The sequence below is a fragment of the Ooceraea biroi genome, chromosome 5, assembly GCF_003672135.1.
Source record: "Ooceraea biroi isolate clonal line C1 chromosome 5, Obir_v5.4, whole genome shotgun sequence".
Lineage (NCBI taxonomy): Eukaryota > Metazoa > Arthropoda > Insecta > Hymenoptera > Formicidae > Ooceraea > Ooceraea biroi.
In genome coordinates, this window is record NC_039510.1 from 15,640,310 (window position 1) to 15,659,935 (window position 19,626).

General features: G+C 39.7%; 2 protein-coding genes across 3 annotated transcripts in view; both read left to right on the forward strand.

Moving 5' to 3' along the window:
* Nucleotides 1–798: 798 nt before the first annotated feature.
* On the forward strand, nucleotides 799–5,114 carry LOC105286470 (inorganic pyrophosphatase). 2 transcript variants are annotated; one of them, XM_011351441.3, is made up of 8 exons: nucleotides 799–1,393; nucleotides 2,022–2,260; nucleotides 2,886–2,972; nucleotides 3,071–3,134; nucleotides 3,248–3,310; nucleotides 3,424–3,637; nucleotides 3,718–3,827; nucleotides 4,096–5,114. In XM_011351441.3, the coding sequence occupies exons 1-8, from the start codon at nucleotides 1,198–1,200 to the stop codon at nucleotides 4,125–4,127; spliced, it is 1,005 nt and encodes a 334-aa protein (XP_011349743.1). In that variant the 5' UTR covers nucleotides 799–1,197; the 3' UTR covers nucleotides 4,128–5,114. The 2 variants fall into 2 exon arrangements, with proteins under 2 accessions (XP_011349743.1, XP_011349744.1); XM_011351442.3 differs by lacking the exon at nucleotides 799–1,393 and adding an exon at nucleotides 1,484–1,766.
* A 968-nt stretch (nucleotides 5,115–6,082) lies between these two features.
* The window catches only part of LOC105286480 (proteoglycan Cow), a 95,179-nt gene continuing 81,635 nt past the window's right edge, over nucleotides 6,083–19,626 (forward strand). Inside the window, exon 1 of the mRNA XM_011351458.3 lies at nucleotides 6,083–6,184. Within this exon, the coding sequence (XP_011349760.1) occupies nucleotides 6,083–6,184 (102 nt within the window). The remainder of the gene's footprint in view (nucleotides 6,185–19,626) is intronic.

Below are 19,626 nucleotides of genomic sequence, written 5' to 3' on the forward strand. Positions count from 1 at the left end.
TTATAGTTAAATACACAGTATTCTCTGCTTTAAGGGGATGCTGGAGCTGCTAGTGAACTTCTTCGCGATGGTGCTGCCATCGCCATAATATTTGCACAATAAAATGCTTTTTACAAAAATTTGGCAATTTGTACGGACAAAATCGCTGTTGAGCGGTGTTTGGACACAATTAAGGAATATGAGGATGCTTTTCGAAGTGACTTTAGAAGAATCATAAAAGAGAATTCTGTGTTCTCCTGTATTCTAACCTCTAATCCTAAAGGAAAACACAGGATCCCCTTAACCAAAATCAAACAGTTAAATAGAAATTATTCTCCACTTTAATCGAAAGTAAAAACTGCGAAAGACCTAACCCGATCCAACCCCGTTTTTTATTTACAATCGGGAAGGTCGTCTGTAGTATACTTAATTACCAAATTATTTTTTTATTTGCCAATGAGCATCATTTAATAAACAAAGAAATACAGTGTCCGAAGTGTAATAGCAATTTGGAAATTAACACAATCTTACATTTCGCTGCTATAAGTATACTATGAACAAAATAAGCATAAAAAGCGCGTGAAAAAACACCGCGCATGCTTGGTCAGCGTGCGCTACGCCCGTAGACTGCCGGTATGACAGATTTCCTAACCTCGAAACTGTCACTTTTCAGCACGTAATAACTTTTTTTCTACTTGAGAGCGACGATTTTCCTTCCCGCAATCGTGTTTTAGGACCAAAATATACATTTCTACCAAGTTTGAAGGAAATCGGAGAGGAAGGAGCTCTCCTTCACAATTACCATATTTTTGTAATAGACATTCTGGAGTTAGACGCACCTATCATGACTTCGAGTTTTCATCTAAAGTATCTGCGGAATATTTCATTATCTGAAGATACCTGATTGACTTTTGACGTCTTTTTCACATTTGATAGGCATTAAAGATTACGTATAAAATTAAGAAAAATAAAACCCAAGTTACATCACGTTATATCGACAGATATACATCTTTGGACTATTCCACAATCAACAATTACAATAAGCGAGTGCTAAGTGCGTCTCACTGATATGTATTTTATTCCGAAAGAAATAAATGCTGACGTCGAATATGTATAGTATTTCAAGGTTCTCTTCCAATATAACCGGTGTTGCGTCAGATCAATTCTTCTCGTTATCATCCGTACACGCGGAAGCACCGTGTGACGATAGATGGCAGAATGTCGCTGGTAACGTTGCACGTGTTACGTTGCCACGGTTTAGCAGCGAGGTTTATTAATCCGTCGCGGCTCGTAGCGACCGGTGGACCGGTAGTGTTCAAGCGATTCGTTGCGGTTGGAAAACTTCGTCGAAACATGTCGTACGCAACTGTTGAACGGGGTGCTCTCAACACTACGGACTACAGGATATTTTACAGTGAGTAGATTTACGCGTAACCTATCGAGTAGCAGCAAGTCGCCGAAACCCGCGAATTCCGTGAGGTCGCGGGGTCGCAAACGCACGTTCGCACGCCGCATGACATTGAGATTCTTCCATGTATTATTAAACGTGATTCCCTCGGATTCTGTCTAATGACACACGATTGCGTCAAGTTTCGCGTGTTGGTCGTGAATAATTAAGCGCTATCGAACAATCGCATACGTCATTTTACAACCGGATTGAGACGCGATTCTCGTCCATCCTGCGTTGTAAATCTTCTTGCTCGAAATGCGTTTCGCAATGGATCGTCGATTTGCAAACAGAAAGCGTGCACGAGTGATTTTTCCGATGATACATGGACAACTGCTACGTCAGTGTATCTTAATGTCATCGTATGACATTTAGATTGAGTGAAAGTATTTGAAAGTATCCAGTAAGAGGAAGTAGCCTGATCTGGATGTTATTCTAGACATATGTTTACATATATTCATGTCTTCTTACTTGGAAGTCATTGTTTTCAGTCATTTCTTATTTTCTTGGCTTATTCATAAAATTATATAATATTCTTCGTGATAACGATATGTATGCTTCCTTTCTATAAAATGTACTTTATTCTGTCCTATAGAGAATGATCTGAATGTACCGATTTCACCTATGCATGACATTCCACTGTACGCTGATGAAGAAAAGAAAATACTAAATATGATTGTCGAGATACCTAGATGGACAAATGCTAAGATGGAGATCTGTCTCAAAGAGACATTAAATCCTATTAAGCAGGATGTTAAGAAAGGCAAATTGAGATTTGTCGCCAATTGTTTTCCTCATCATGGATACATATGGAATTATGGTGCTTTGCCACAGGTAGGAATTCTGACAGCTTTCTGTGATATGTACGTATGACAATACGTACTTTGAACTTCTTGTAATGACATTAATGTAATACAAGAAATTAGTTTTTAAAAAAATTATGTAAAAAGAAGAAATTAAAAGGAGCTTTATATAACTTGAAAAATTAAAGGTGTTAAAAGTAATTATAAAAAAAGTTACATTTATAATATTTTCTCTCATCTACCTTATGTGTTATTTATCACTCGTCAAGATAACTGTTATTCTTTTGATAATATTTGTAATTGAATAGTGATATCATTGATTATCTGAGTCTAGAAGGAAGTATTAAATTTAATCATAGGTAAATATCTACATGTAATCTCTTATCCTGTTCTATTTATATCTAGTGAGCAAATACTGCACTGATAGTTCAAGGTTAACGCTTATCATTGGTAGACTTCTTGCATCTATTTGTATGCTGGCGGCATTACCTTATCTATTAGTTGAAATAAAAAAGAAAATTGTTATATATTTTAACAAAAATTTAATTCTGTAGTCTTATTCTTTATTTGTAATAGACAATGAAGAGATTTTCTAAAATAAGAAATTTTTTTATTGGAAAATTTAGTATTATTGGTAATATTATATTTTATTGCAGACATGGGAAAACCCTGAAATTTTAGATGAAGCAACAGGTTGCAAGGGTGACAATGATCCTATTGATGTCCTTGAAATAGGTTACAGGGTGAGAAATTATGATCTTAAATTATTTGGTAGTTGCATAAGTGAAGTTATACTTGTCATGTAATGGAGGTGCTGAAGAAAATGGTTATATTCACATAGGTTGCAAAACGAGGTGAAATATTGAAAGTGAAAGTTCTTGGAACGGTGGCACTTATTGATGAAGGTAAATGGATTATATAAAAATATGATATATGACATTAAATAACCTGCAGATAAAATATTGTCTTCTAATGTACCTATAGTATATATTTTCTTTACGAAAAATTTTTATTTTAGGTGAAACTGACTGGAAAATTATTGTAATCGACGTCAACGATCCCTTAGCAGATAAAATGAATGGTAAATTACAAATTTTGTTTTTTTACATGCTGTGTGTGTATGCTCTATATATTATTGGTGAAATTGTAAATTTTAACATTTCTAATCTAATCTGTAATCTGTTATCATTGCAGATGTAAACGATATTGAGAAACATTTTCCAGGTTTATTGAAAGCCACGCTTGAATGGTTTAAGATATATAAAATTCCCGATGGAAAGCCGGAAAATCATTTTGCATTTAATGGTGAAGCCAAATCTCGAGATTTCGCAATGCACGTTGTCGAGGAAGTGCATAAACACTGGCAAAATTTGATGAAACAGGAGGATCCAGCTGGTGGAATAATATGGTATGCGAATCCTTATCCTGAATAAGAATTATATACTTTACCTAGAACGTTCTTAACGTTACGCATGTCACGTCTCGCAGTTGTAACGTAACCGTGGAAGATAGTTCTTTCAAGATTTCCGCAGAAACTGCTGAAGAAATTCTAGAGAAAGCACCTGAACCGGTAGAACCTCAACCTGTAGAACCAATAGGTAAGTTGTACAAGCAGAACGTAGCAGAAGTAGTGAATATAGAAGTTTCTATTTTACATTGACTGATATCATATTTTTATTTATTTTTTCATTGATTATATGTTATAATTAATTTGGTCATCGTTTATTTATAGTGCACTCATGTTATTTCGCACATCCGAAATTATAATAAAAGTGTACTATAATAATTATATAAATTTAGTAAGTATAGTTGATTGTTATATCGACTAAAGCTGATATTGATTTCTCTCTGTATTTGTGATTTCAGTGGATAAATGGCATTACGTACATCTCAAATGAAGATAATTCTTGGATTTCTTCAATCGTTCAACTGTATTGGAGTCGGCACATGTCTACTTTATTTGTTCACCTGGAGTGCTATCTTATTTATCATTTTCATGTTTTCTCACCGGGTACATCATTTTTTCAATATATTTAAATAAATATAGATAATGGTAACGTATATACGGCGTTATGATAAGTCTACCGTTTATTAGCTTTACGTTTCATCAGCTTTGTACCTTCAATATTTTTCGATGTAGGTTTTAGGTAAAATGCATCACAAAACCTAGCTTTCTTTACATACGTCGCGTGCATAGATCTCATGCATATTACAATATTGTATATTCATAGCAGCACGTTTTGGTTATAATCTCGTTATGTGGGTTGTGATAAGTTAAAGTTAAGCTGAAGGTTTAGACAACGCAATTCCTCTGATAATAGAAAGTAATTTCTTCAGTATTTATTCCGGTATAGAAATAACAATAAATAAACTGATCCGAGCATGAACGCGTATATTGTTCCCATGAATTATCCCTATTTAAAATATCGTTACACTCATATTAATATTTATATATAAGATATGAGAGTCATGCGATTGTAAATAATGATCTCATCGTAGTTGCAGCTACATGTTTGGCTATCACATTCCATGAGAAAGGATCTCGAAGAAAGCATTTGTTTTTTCGTTTCAAGATGTGTTTAACAGTACGAACTGCACGAGCCAGTTTTTTCGCGTGACATCCACTTTAAACCTGCAAAGTGGAGCGACTGTTCGGTGCGATAAATTCTGTCGGGTAAATGAGAGAATAAAACAACTTCCGATAGTACGAAAAACAAATTATCGTTTCTACTAAAGAGATAATCGACTTTGTTCCGGCACAAAACAAGTGCCAATTTTTCAGTACTTTTGGGATCAAAAGAGCGTAACTCGATAGAATTTAATTTATCGAATTGTTTGATTGCAAGTTTTGTAAGCATGCTGTTTTAATAAATTTTAAGAGTTGTATTATTTCTGTTATCGAAAACTGTTTCTCTCTCTCCCCTTCGTTGAGATATTACATTTAACATTTTACGCAATTCTAAGATTAATATTATAATAAATATATAATATTAAATTTAATTTTTTATATTTTATATATTAACTGCGATCAATACATCTGCGGGCAAAGTATACCGTATTTTTCCGAGAAAGTAAGGTAAACGAAAGGAACGAAACTGCCGAATGCAAATCGTAACGAAGAAAATGAGAGAGAAAAAAACTAATCGGTTTTAGTGCAACCGACCGAGACTCTGGACGAGACTATTTCTTCTCGACGCCTTTCTCTATGGAATTCCAGTTCGTTTTTTTTGTCTATCAACCCATAGGCTGCATCAGGTAGGCAGATCGGTAGGTAGGTAGGTAGACAGGTAGACGAATCAAGCAGCTGGAGGTATCGACTGGCGCAATGCTCGTACCTCACGCTCGCGTTAATGCCGCTCGCCGTCGTGCCGGGGAGAGCCGAACGGGTCGACGGCGAGCAGCACGGACCAACGGGAGGCCGACGGGAATGGCCCAGCAAAGCAGCGAACACTCCGGTCTGTATAGCGCGCGCCGCCGACCGCTTCCCCCACCCGTGCTCCGCGGGCCACTCACGGCGCGTCATTCGTCGGAGTCCGACCAATGAGCGCGCGCGCGCCTGTGGTAAGCGCAGCGGCGACGGTAGCGGCGACGTCGTCTCACCTCGCGCGGTCACTCGCAACTCGCTCGGTTATCGAGTCGCTCGGTTGCGCGTGACAGGGGTACGCGCGATACGTACGTTTCGCCGTCGCGTTGCCGTTCGTCGTTCTGCATCGACCGTCCGACGCCCGTTTCCTTTTCGTTCGCGCGGACGTTACACCCGCGAGTGCCGACCTTGCGCGCGGTCTTCCGGTGCACCAAGTGACGGTTCCGCGAGTAAGGCGAGACCGAGAACTCGAAGGACGCAGCAGGAGCCATGAGATTCTCGTGGGTGTTCGCAGCCACGGTGCTGCTGTTCCTGGCTACGGGCGTAAGGTGCAAGAGGAAATTCGACGGGGACTTTGAATTCGCCGAGGAGGTGAGTCGAAGTTTTGTTCATTTCTGCACCCCACTCTCTTCTTTTCACCCTTTCTTCCTTTTTCCTACTACGAGGACAGATTGACGGGTCACTATTTTCTCTGTCGATTCTCCGAACGATAAGGACAGGTCGCGGACAGATGGACGTGTTTCTTGAGCGCTTTCGTTGCTTCGAAGATTGTTGCAACTTACGGTAACGCGTGGAGCAGCGCGTTTCCGCATCGTAATGTAAAATTGGTTGACACAAGAAAAGCCGAATGTCACAAAACAGCAGCAATAATAATAGCGGTTGCGCAGAATGGCGCTTTGCCATTGCGAATTATTGCGAAACGCTCCCTTTTCGATGTTTTTCCTTCCGTCCTTCCGTCACTTTCTTCTTTTGAGATTCGCGCTTTCGTGTATTGCCGGATTTCTGACTCGTTGACTTTGATTATATGTCAACTCGCTTGTTTCTTCGTTTCTAATTCATAAAAACGTCGTGTTCTAGTTCTTAAAAACGTCGCGGTAAACAGAGAAGGTAGCGATGCTCCCCCGTGTTTGTATCTATTTTCTTGTATAGGTACAAGCTATTATTATTCTAAATAAATTAACAAAATGAATATAAATAAAATTAATTTAACTGAAAAATAATTTCATACAGATTTTCTTAAAAAATCCGTCTTTCTGCCCGTCAAAATTCTCGTCGCTTACGCAACTCTACATCAATATCTGATACGATATTCGATACATAATCGACACATAATCGATCCGTTAAGACGGCGGTTCCGTACGATCGTTACAACGTTGCGTACACGCAATTACAGCCGAGGAATTTTCGTTATACAGGGAAATCGGTGTCCGTGACTCTTATTTATTTTCATGTAACCGAATCTCCGCCGAAATTCATGTTATCGATGCAACTGTTCGTCGTTTCGCTGGTGAATGCTCGCACAGCTTCACGAATCACGTTGCGCGCATTGTCGAGGACGCGGACAAACATCGTTGTTCCAGTCCTCTTCCACCCTTCCTGGAATCCCTTCTCCGATCCTTCCACCTGCAATTCCAATGGCACATCAGCAACAAAAACATTTTCTCACTCGCGGTGTTTTCACCGCGCCTGTTTTTTCTATGACGAAGACTCGCGCTGGCCGCGAATGTAGTATTCGTTGATTTGTTTATTTTCCGAATTTTGGTCATACGGTAGATCGGAGAGAACGCCCGCATGAACTACCCCTTTGTTAGTTAACTCTTTGATACACTCGGTTTGAGTTTTAAGCCCGCCGGCAAACCGAAGCATATAGTTTTGTTAGCAGCAGTTTCCTTGCGTGTTGCCTTGCGCTGCCAAGCTGCAACGCGAGTTGCTCCGAAACTGCGAAAGCTCGTTGCAATTTCGGTGCTGTACGAGCGCGTGCAACGTGTTCGATCGGGAATCTGTCTGAGAATTGTAAGGAGACATGATCTGCAACGAGTCTTATTTGCACTGCGCGGCAACATGCAAAAAACAAGAAGACCGGTAACGTAACATCAATGATATAGAGAATTAAATTTGCTCATCACCATCCACGTTGAATATTGCAGCAGCTTGTTGAGCTACGGAACAGGAAAAAAATGTTGCTGTTAGAGAGATTATTTCGATTTATCGTCATTTAATGAATTAAACTCTAATTAATTGAGTTAATTATACTCTTGCTGTTACGCATTACGAGGTACGGTTTTCGATCAAATTAAGATTTTTGTAAGTAACCGTTTGACGAGACAAGCGACGCTTATTATTTATTACGATTACGACTTCAATTTCACAAATTCCGTCACCGTCATTTTTTATTACATATTACATATTATTATTACATATAATATATGAGATTATATAATATTTTTCATTACTCTTATATAATTCACTGCCTTTATTTCGTGAGAGGTTAAGAGTTAATCTACCGTAATTCGGAAGTGATTTAAAGCCGGAGCTTTTTGCAGTATTGCACAACAGCCTCGGGATTGAAATCGCGAGTTCATAGAAGAGGCTTTTCTTCATACCCCCTGCCTCGCTCGCTCATCGCTGCAATTTCACGTTGATATCTCGAGTCTCTTTAGTGACTTGTCGCTATTTACCGGCGAGTTTGAATGCGCCATTGCCGGGAAGAGACACCGTGTAAAACTTTGAGTTCTTCTTTTGTGTGCACTCGAGGCGAGAGCGGAAGGAACGTAGTAACCGTTCGAGGAAACGATAAGAATTGTCGGGGGCTCTCGCGAGAGCGAATAACGTCACCTCTCTCCTTCAAGTTATTGCGAGCATCATTATATACGCGTCTCCGCGATTTGTAGTTTCAATAATCGTGTACCACTGGCCTTCAGGCTCTCTCTCTGTCTCCTTTTCTTTCTTTCTTTCTTTCTTTCTCTGTGTTTATAAACTGGCAGACCTGCGAATCTAGTCGCACGTAAAGCAAAAGAGTCCGTCTATTGATCCTCGGAACTATGCGTGTGGCCTAGTGCCTCGAAGGTGAATGGGTGTGTATATAGCGAAGTATAGTTAGCTACGAGTGTCACTGTTATTTCGTGACAATTGTAATAATTATCGAAATAATTATCATATTGTAAGCTTCGAGTAAAAGTATTTGAACTAGTACTTGAAGTTTCGATTAAAAGAATAAAATAACAAAACTTTATTCAGTTCAGTGTGACGTAAACAACTTTTTCGCACTGGAATCAGATTGTTCCTGAGCCTGCTGCTCTTACAATATCTCTCAAATTTTCATGGATCGACTCTTCTTACGCGAATCTTGCTTCGAGGCAGTCCTACGCCACTCTCAAAATTCGCAATCGTTCTCAACTCTGGTCAGTACTCGACTTGTCTGCTCCGATATTTTCGCTGCTCCTGTCACCCCCAAATATCTCGAATACGTCGCGCCTCCAATCGTGTCTAATCATAATCGCTTATCGAACAGCTCTCGATTATCGACGTTTTATAGCTAATATCTTTTTCTGATGCTCACAATATTTTCTTCTGGTTGTTTACGCATTCTCGTCGGCCTCGGTCCTTTCCAGCGCCCCTGATCGTTTGACGTTACAACGCGGTCGTCGGATCCCACGAACTTGATTTGCCTAATACGAAAATCGAATTCGACGTCAACATGACGTGGGAATCGCACAGGTACATTTAGTGCCGAATACACGCTGAAAATGCGGGCCGTTCGATGCGAACGCGTCGTTTAATCGAGATTTGCATTTCAGCCGAGCGCATCCTGCATCTCGCGGTCCTTTCGTTGCATCGGCGCAATCATCCGCGCGAGCAACGCGTACTTAATATGCAACTTGAGATTTTGTGTCGTAACAATTTTCAGGAAGCGTCGATTTGCATGCAGATTATGATCTGCGGTGACAAGTTACGTCGCGGAGATTAAAATAATTTATGCCATGAAGGTTTTTGTTTCAATATGTGTTTTCAAAATACGACGATTTATATAGATTCACATAGCCTTTTACGTTAGATGCATCATTTCGGAAGATTTATTATTCAATTTTCGACTCTGTGTTATCCTACCATTTTTATTACATTAAATTATTCTATGATTACACAACGTATGTACATGTGTGTGTATATACATATGGAATTGATATATGTCCTTGTATTTTATATTTATCCTTTATATATACAATGTATAAATTTCTGCGCGTATAAATTATGGCAAGTTTAGAGCATTAAACATTACTAAGGTATTACATACTTAATCCGATGTGCATGCGCTTTCATACCAGGTCGATAGTGCTGTTGCTGAAACATCTCGGATTAAATTAAATTTACATGGAAGTATATACATACGTCGTAATCTTTCATACTGTGCGCGAGCTGTTTGTGCACAGAATTACATCTTAGAACACGGAACATCGTATAAATCGTACACTGGTATAAATCACGTCGTGTACACGTTGCATAGTTCTCCCCGAACACGATCGGCATACATGTACGCGCGTATCGATGCGACCACATCCGAGAATTCGGATGACGGGCCATGATGTCGAGACAAAAGGATTTATTTTACCGAGAGGGAGACTCTGCCGGAGATTTAAATGTTTTTTATTTCACGGTGTCGATGATAAATACAATGCAGTGTCGTTTGTAGTCCGCACTGTTCATCGCGCCACGCATTGACACTTCTTTTCGCGATTAAACGTTGCACGAAATAACGCTTTCGACGTGACGACGTCATGATTTCCGGTTCTCGTGCAATTTCCGTTTTTGCTCCATAAATATCGCGAAAAAATAAGTGAAAGAACGCGCGTGTAAATTTGCGATGTTTTTCCAAATCGACATCAACATGATTTAATAGATAATCGTCACGATCAAACTTGTTTCCGCACGAGATATTTCGTAGCATTGTCTCACGGAGTTCGCTTTCGTAAATCGAGAAACTTTATGATGCTGTTTCAACAGTTTTGCAATTGTCTCGTGCCTGTAATCGCACGATACTCCGCCGTCGTCATTGGAAGTTGGCTGATCGTGTTCGTAGTTAACGTTCTTTGAGCGCGCATCACAGGTATCTATAATTTTCCAATCGAGCGCATCGGGTTAATCTTGACTTGAAATTCGGTTAGTCCAGAAGTCAAGTTTACCACGTTTCGAACTCGCCGAAGTTTCCGGCGAACGGCAGTTACCGGGGGTGCAGAAAAGAAACTACTACTTCGCGAGTTGCCTTTTTCCGTTGTTTTTCCATCGATATTTTTCTGACGCGCAAGTTTCAGCGATAGAATATTTCTTTACGTAAATGTAGCGGATGAGATACGCGATTATCTCTTGCCGCAACGTTGTCTCCGAAATAATGCACGTACAATGCGGTCGAAAATTCTTGAGAAAAATTGAGAGATCCAAGCTAACATTACATTCAATACACAGTTTGTCACAAATGTCATTTTCACTGAAACAATTTACACGATACGTTCAACATTCACTTGGACATTCTGATTAACAGGCAGTTTGCATACATACATGCCTTCATGCACGTTGGGTCCGCATTTCCGTTACATTTTTGCGAATGTCGAGTTGTCGCGGACGGCATCTTGTTAGTGAATGTCGCGGAATCACGGATTATGGAATACGGTCGTTGTGTAGTGCAGCAAAGACAGGTGAAGCAAATCGCCTCGAGAAAACGCGGCGGGTGGTCGGAATGCCGGGAATGTCGACTGACACCTCTCAGGCGACATTTGCCAACTCTCGCCTTGTCACATCCATTCGCCTTACGATCGTGCTCGGCGATACCTTCGCGAGTTTATTGTTTATGGCTGTGCGGGCGGGGTGCACGTCACAGGTGTAGCATACATGTCCATTTTTATACTCAAGTGCCACATTATATGGCAAAAGGACGCCTCCGTCTTTCGCCACCACGTGGTGACGATGGTCTAATTGAGGGTGACACAAAGCTTATGATAAATCAGATTTTATAGACCGGATAGCTCTCGGACGATGCCTCTTAAATATTTTCACGGATTGAAGCATTGTGTAAAGGAACGTGACATTTATTCAATGCATGTATTACAATCGGTAAATTAGCGCAGTCACTTGTTTAAAAATCGGTCGGTTTTTTGGAACCAGAATTCCGTTTAGGTCGCTTAGAGTTTCCAAGCGAGAAAGTTTTCTACTGTTAGATAACGATACCAATAGTATTTTCTTCAAGCTCCAATATCCTTTTTCACAATAATTATCTATAATCGATGATTTTCAGCGAGGAGATAGGTCGTGCCAGAAACGTCACGAAAAGTTTTCCTCCATAGTCGATTCCGAAACGAAGCCTGCGATCGCGCAGCGTCTCATAAAAATATGCGTCGAGGCATGTTAGAAAGTTAATAAAGTGCGGGATTTCGCCTCTCGTTTCGCGCGCTGCTCGAAATTTCCAAGTGTCGGGTGCACATCCGGTTTTATTTGCCGCCGTCCTTCAGCAGGCTGACAACCCTTAAATTGGCAAAGGCATCTCCGTAGTCGAAGTTTCGTCGGTCCTTTGTCTTCGTAGTGATTCGCCCCGTCAGACAACCGATAGTTTTCCAATTTTCCAAACGCGGCTGCTGTCGTAGACGACGACCTACGGCCGAGTAGGAGAACGCCATCGATCGTTGGCGAATATCGATTACCGGCTTAAGGGGTTAACCGTATTGGCTGTTTGCACATCTATTTCGCGTTTCTCGAAGTTATACCCTACTTTCCTCGTGCTCGACCTAGATGATCCGTGTCCGTGCAGATTGAAACGTTTATTTCGAAAATGGTTCAATTCAGGAATTTTCCTAAATCGATGTGTATTTTTATGTATAATCGAGCTTATTGCTCGCAAATTACAACGTTTGCATTTACTCGTCATACTCGCATTTAAAACGTTATAGATATTGGCACATAAATCGTCATATTGAAAATTTTCAAGTTGTTGAGCGTTATCGAAATTCGAAATTTATTTCGTTCCGCTGTTGCTACAATTGTGCCAAAGCGACTTTTTAATCGGCAGATTTCTGACGATATGTTGTATTCGATTTTTCACTCGATATATTTCTCTCCCGATTAACTACGTCTGTTTGTACATTCATCCGTATAACATTCACGAAAGTTTTCGTTCCTCCGTCTTATAACTTTCGAAACGTACGGTCGAGATAATTCGTGCGAGACGCATAATCGATTATTTTACTATGCCGCGCGTCTGTTGTAAAATTAATCCCAAAGGATACGCTGTGGTGTACCGTTATCATCTCTTGGGAATCTACCTTGCACGTCTGATTCCGCAGAACGATCAGAAACTGCGGGGAAGTTTTGTCCCGTCGTTGTAATCTCGTATGCCGCAGAATCAGCGCCGTTTTCTTGAAACTTCCCCTATGGCGAGAGCGTTTCCCTCTTTACGGTTCGGTGCGAAGAGCAAAGATGACTTTTCGGAATTCCGAGAATGTGCCACGCAATCGATTCGTGTAAAATAAGGAATGATTGTGGAGACGCGATTCGATCGGTGACTCGTTGTTTAAGTAGTTTTCTACCGTATAATTGATTTTAGAGGCAAAGTTTCAAGTTACGCGGGAATAAATTTTCTACACGTCGCGTGGTTTCCCGTTAAGCGCAACAAAATCTTATCTCGGTTCTAGCCGGCGCACGGTTGAAAAGTGTCACGAAATTTCTGGTTACTGTAACAAAGCGTTTAGTTTTCTTTACATTAGTTTTTACGACATTAGTTTTCTTAATTAACTGCCTTTAATTAAATAGATCCGAATAACATGGTGCACGGACTATTATGCATACAGAAAATAGCTTTCTATTACTATTTTTACTCTTTTTCTAAATAAATATATCTTTTTAGACGTATGCTTCTATGTATATCTTTGAATACAACATATATGTTCTTCAGAAGCGTGAAATTTAATTTTTATAAAATAAGATTCCTTCGACATGTCTGCGCGAAATTAACTTTCTTTCAAGAAAATCTACCATTTTCCGTAAGTTTATATTTGTCACATTAAATACACTTTTCCTTTTCCCGATGAGATTTAACAATAGTACAATGTAGATAACGTTGAAAGATATATAGCTAATCCCTTTTATCTATATAAAATCAAAATGTCAAGTCACGGCGGTGGAGAAGTTCTGATCTCGCCGATTCTGCACGACAGAAATCTATTCGCGTTTCCGCGTGTGCACGTCGAGTGTGAAACGTCGCGTTTCACATTTCCCCGTCGTGTTCCAGCCTTATCTTGCGTCTCGTGTCGAGATTAAGGCGGCAGCAATGGCAAAAGTTTCCCTTTTATCGCGACGCCGCGCGGATCATCTGGTTTCCCTAGATCTCTCTGAGGAAGCCAAAAGATCATGGAACATTCATCGGTCGATCCCTTCGGTCCCCATCCCCGAATATTTGTATCCCTTTCTTCTCCCTCCATCTCCACCCATTCTTGCGTTTCCTCCATCTACACCCTCGCTCTTCTCGCTGTGCTTGGCGACGAGGAAGCTGCGGATGATGTTGGTGCAAGGGGAGCAGAAAGAGGAACTGGAAACGCAGGCGGAACTGGGATGGTGCTGGTGGATAGTAAAATATTGGCCAGACTGGCGGGCGCCACGAACGACTTTTTCATCGGACGTTCTCGCTTCGATGGCGACCGACGACAACGAGGACGACCACTACTACTGTTACTCCTGTTACTACTACTACTGCTACTACTACTACTACTACTTTGGTTTTGGTTTGGTCTCTTCATTCTGCTCCCGCTTGTGCCTCTTCGTCTCCAACCCAGAGTCGAGTTCCAGAGTCCTTTTCCCTCTATCGCTCGCATTCCGCGTTTCCTGCTTCCATCCCTGCAGACCGATGACGATGCTACGTGCTCCCGAAACTTTTAGCTTTTCCTCCCCGTTAGGCATCTCACCCCCATCGCGATGGTTCCTTGTATATTGTTTTTTATCGCCTCTCCAAACAGCGGCGCGAAAATAGATTCCGTTTTAATGTCCACGCGACGATGGCGATATCTTTCGTGACGACCTCTTATTGGACCTTATCGTGAGAACGGCTATTTGCGAGACTCTTTCCCCGTTTTCATTTAATCCGCGAGAGGTTAAAGTGAAATCGGAGTTATGCTGATTTATCAGGTGATTTATATACGTCCGAGTAGTATTTATTTATCAGTAAAAGATCACACATATATAGTGCACACATCGACGTTTCTCTCATAGAATTAATGTATCTTGCGGAATTTTATGAGTACCAACTCGGGAATAAGCTTTCTCAATAATTGAATTGATTATTCAATATTTGTATGCTATGCCATATGTTAATATAACAACATTAACGTGTCAGATAATATTTTTACGAAGTATGAATATGTTATTTTCTAGCTAGAAATACGAGCTTTTATTTTCACCTTCAACAAAAGATTTCGAAAAATTGAGCTGCAGAATTAGTAACTAGTTTTACTAGTAACGTATACTTTGCTATGGCTGACCAAAGATGTTTCTCTTCCACTTTCTTTAAAAATGACTGTAGAAATGTATCAAGCTAATGACGGAAACTGATAGTTTTATTATAATATAATGCAACATTAAATCTTTTTTTTTGTAACTATAATTGATTTCAGAAACTTTAGAAATTGTTTTTTTAGCGGAAATTTTGTGTAATTTAATTTTGCATAAATATCGCGTACTCCGAATTTGATGTCTTTTACGTTCGTAATAAATTTATGATATGGAAATGTACGCGAAGCGCTACGAGTTTCTTTTGCTTCAATAATCAATGAAAATCTTTATCGCCTGATTTTATATATATATATATATATAATCAGGCGATATATATATTCTGTATATATTTATTGTATATATATATATTCTCCTGTATATATATTCTCGTGCGAAGAAAGTAACTTTATATCCTTTGAAATTTATTATAAAAGTGGATATATTCGTAATCGCATTGCTATAATGCGCAAATTTGCATTTTTATTACTGCACTGCATCTCAACTTGCGACAACATACCGTATCGTCACTATAAAAAAAGTTTTTATGCTGATATAAAAGTATTACTTCGACTTTTCCTTCGGTATATTCAAGAATACGCATCGGGTTTGCTATAATATGTGCGTAACACATAACTGAGATCGAGTGAATATTCCGTTGAAACATGTTGTTACGCATCGTATCTAATTAATTAATCAAATCACCCGGCGTATTTTATTTATACGGCACGGGCGCAAGGAATGTGTTTTGCGTAACTGTCTGCTTGCACGAGATACGCGCGTGCAAACATAGCCGAATTTAATTTGCGTATGTTGTTACATAGCGCATCACAGTACTCTGTTGTGGAGTGCTTTGTTTCAACAACAGTATCACATAGATAACAATTTTGTCCGCCAAAATAATATATAGTTTTTAATAATTTTTAATTATTAAAAATATATACGATATGAAAGAGATGTTGAATATAATGAATATCTTCGTTTAAATATCGTATTTCTCTTCTTCTTTTTACATTAGATTAGTCTTAAATTGTGCATTAAAGTACTTGATTTTTAGTGCAAATTTACATTAATACAATTTGCATATTAGTCTAATTAAAATTAGGATACACATATTTAACGCCCCTTAATACCAGCGTCTCGAAATTTAAATAGATATTAAAAATTATACTGCAAAAAATTTACTTGATTGAAAGAATTTTTATTAAAAAAACTTTTATCGATTTTTTTTACCTTTTCATGTATACTATCATTTACGATAAAATTGTATCGTGTACGTAATGTTATATAATAACAATTCATCTAAACTTTATTAAATTTTAATTGAAAATAATGCGCATAAAATGAAATTGATGCAAAAATATCGCAGTGTCAATAAAAATATTGTGAGAGATATACATGGAGAGAATATGTCTTGCAGAAAGTTTCAGATTTTTTACGCATTCTTTCTTCGCTCGGTAAGTTTCGGATAGAAATCAACTTCCTGCGTATTTCCGAACTTCCTCCGTTTCGTCGAGAGCCTGTTTGTGCGACGAGCTTTCGCGATAGCTGTCTTCGACGATGTCGTTCAATATTCTCCCGCGAGACCCGCTATATATTCGTGGGTGGAGAAATATTTTTTTTTCACCCGAAGCAAGGCATCTGTAGGGTGAATGGGTGGTCGCTGTTTGTATCTCTACAGGCTACATAAAATAAATTCAAGAGACGAAATAAATTCAGGAACTAGCACACATGTGCCATTCTTTGCATCTCGCAAATACAAAACGAACGAATGTAGGTCACGACGTACAATTTCTTTGTTTTTTGGCATTTCTTACGGGAAACGTCGCTGGACATACAACTCATATCCTCATCTCATTTTTAGCGTAAAACTATGAATGTTCACGACATGAAGAGTTGTGGCATTGTCGGTGACGTGGCAAACAGCGAAAATGTCTCAAATCTTTATTTATGTAACATGACTTGCTTTCTCCAACTTTTGTTGTTTATCCAAATAATGTGTGAAACAAGTAAAATGTAGAATAACGTGCTCTCTGATTTTATATTATAGATCCATGTATCGCATGCGAATAATGAGCAATATTATCTTTTATATCGTAGCACTTGTTTCGCAAATGAGCTATTCAATAAATGACTCCATTATCGATAGCATCGTTTATTGCTTCTTCATTAAACGGCAAATCAATCTATTTCATTTGTATTTGCATGATACATTTTATGTAGTAGTACGAGGTACTTTTTGATTCTGTCTGCGTGAGGGTATTCTGAGAACAACACAATCATTTTTAATACAATCACTTTACCTGCAAATTATTATCTAACGTATAATGTTATACTTTGCATTTAATCAATTAACATTCACGCAGTCGGACTGGAAATTAGCGAGATCCGAATCAGAATCTTTCACTCTCTCGTTGTGCAACACGTGAGCATTTGTGTCGGTTCGTAATCTCATTACATGTACGTCGATCGATCGTACGGAAACGAAAGCGCAGTGTCCGATTTATATCACGATAGCACGATACTGTCGCGCCGCTATAAAAACCGAGAAATGCGTGACTCCCGGTGCAATCTCGACGTCGTCGCGCTATTCCGACGTCCCGCTTGCTCGCACCCGTTTTTCCTGCACGCCCGTTTGTCTTCCGTGACAAAACGGACGCCGTTCTCGCCGTTTATCTGCGTAATTCTTGCTCCACGCATCGGCCGCAGCGAGCAGCCGATGCGTTGCTCGTATGCGCGAATTTCGACGACAAACGCCGTCGTTGTATTGCGCGTACCAGTTTCCATTAATCGTTCTCTGCGCAATGCGCGTCCGTGGAAATTGCACGTAATTGACACTAATTATGACCGTGAGCGATCGAGAGTGACGAGCTTCATAGAATTTTATCGCGACAGCGTGGATTCATGGTGACTGACGACGGCGGTTCACGCGAAACACGTTTGCGAGACGGCGTGACGTAACTCACAATATCGTTCTTACATGTAATTTCCGAGGCTGCTCGCGACGTTTTTATTTTCTCGAGAAGTTTAAACGTTTATTCGACCTACGTGATATTAATTTTGCTGCAGCGTAATATCTGAATGCTTTTTAGATAACGGTGTCATTATATCTGCAATGTTACATGATATTTTTAAATGAACAAGTCAGAGATTCGAGTGCTTTTTCAGCGATCGCATTCTGCTTAGCTGTACGCGACAAAGCGGTGATAGTTTATTTCCGAGCATGTCACTCACTCGTAACATTTTCAATGTCCGTAATGTTTCGCATTATTAAACGTGAAAACCACGTAGTACTACACTTGCTGCAAAGCGTGTGTCAAAGAGGACGCCCTATATACTCGCGTCCGGATCAATAACGCATATGCTCCAAATCTGAGCAAACCTTGCTCGTCCAATTGCAACGAATTTCGCCACGCTAAAAAAATCTTACGTCATTGTCTTCGCTGGTAACAATCGCTGTTTTCCGGAATCGCGCCGATCGCTAATTGAAAGTCCAATGGGATTTTAAGATTAGGAGATTGACTATCTATCGATAGATAGATAGAGAAAGTACATGATGTATATTATGATACACAGATTTAGTTTTTTAATTTTTTCCAAACAATGTAGAATAGAACAAGATAGAAACAACAGGGTTACAAGTTTACTTACAAGCTTACAGGTTTACTTACATAATGGCAATACTTGTACGGTACGGACAATACTTAAGACCCCGCTTTCTTTCTCTCTTCCTCTCATCTTCACGATGCATTCTTATGAGAAATGCACTGTTATATCTTACAGCTGACAGATTGCATTTAGTATGGTCGCATAAACGCGACGTGTCGTCGCTACGCTCGAAGGAAATTCCGACTCGTATTTTGCTAGGGAGTGGCGTGAACATATCGATTTTGCTGCATATCGTGTAGAAGCAGTCGGCGTAAACAGAATGTACTGTCGTCGCAGTGAAGAAATTAAAACGTACTACTTACAGCGGCCTGTCCGCGCTGCACGGACGCAGGAAATTTTGTTCTCGATCTGTTCGCATCGGTTTGTTAATTCCGAGTTTTTATCCTGACAGTGAGTGAAAGTTACATCAAGTTCTATCCTGATTAATATACCTTTGCGTTACTTGCGAAATTCAAGAGTCGACGTATTAAAACTGGAAAGTTTAATCGACGATAAAGTTTATATTCTTCCCATTACAATGTAATGAGTATCAGCGACGCGAATTTGTTGTTGTTACTTTATCAGGTTGTTACCAACGAATAGGTAGTTTCCGGAATCGACTCGCATCGTTGAAACTGCAATTCTGATCTTCTTTTATATCCAACTTGGGTATGATGCCTCTGGATAGACTATAATCCGCCGTCGTTTCCGGTGTCGCGGAAGTATTCGAAGCGATATTCGTTCTTTCTCGTTAATTCGCGTTCCTGCGAATCGATTTTCGAAGGAGAACGTTCGGCAATCGTACCACGGCTACGGATGAGTTTGAAACTGCTCTCGTAACGCGGCGACGATGTCGAACGTTGGCG

What these genes read in the sequence shown, in the direction of transcription:
- LOC105286470 (XM_011351441.3), top strand. Translation starts at nt 1,198, where the DNA reads ATGTCGCTGGTAACGTTGCACGTGTTACGTTGCCACGGTTTAGCAGCG. An exon ending in CCAGCTGGTGGAATAATATG is followed by an intron (nt 3,638 to 3,717) that starts GTATGCGAATCC and finishes CACGTCTCGCAG; the next exon opens with TTGTAACGTAACCGTGGAAG. An exon ending in TCAACCTGTAGAACCAATAG is followed by an intron (nt 3,828 to 4,095) that starts GTAAGTTGTACA and finishes TTGTGATTTCAG; the next exon opens with TGGATAAATGGCATTACGTA.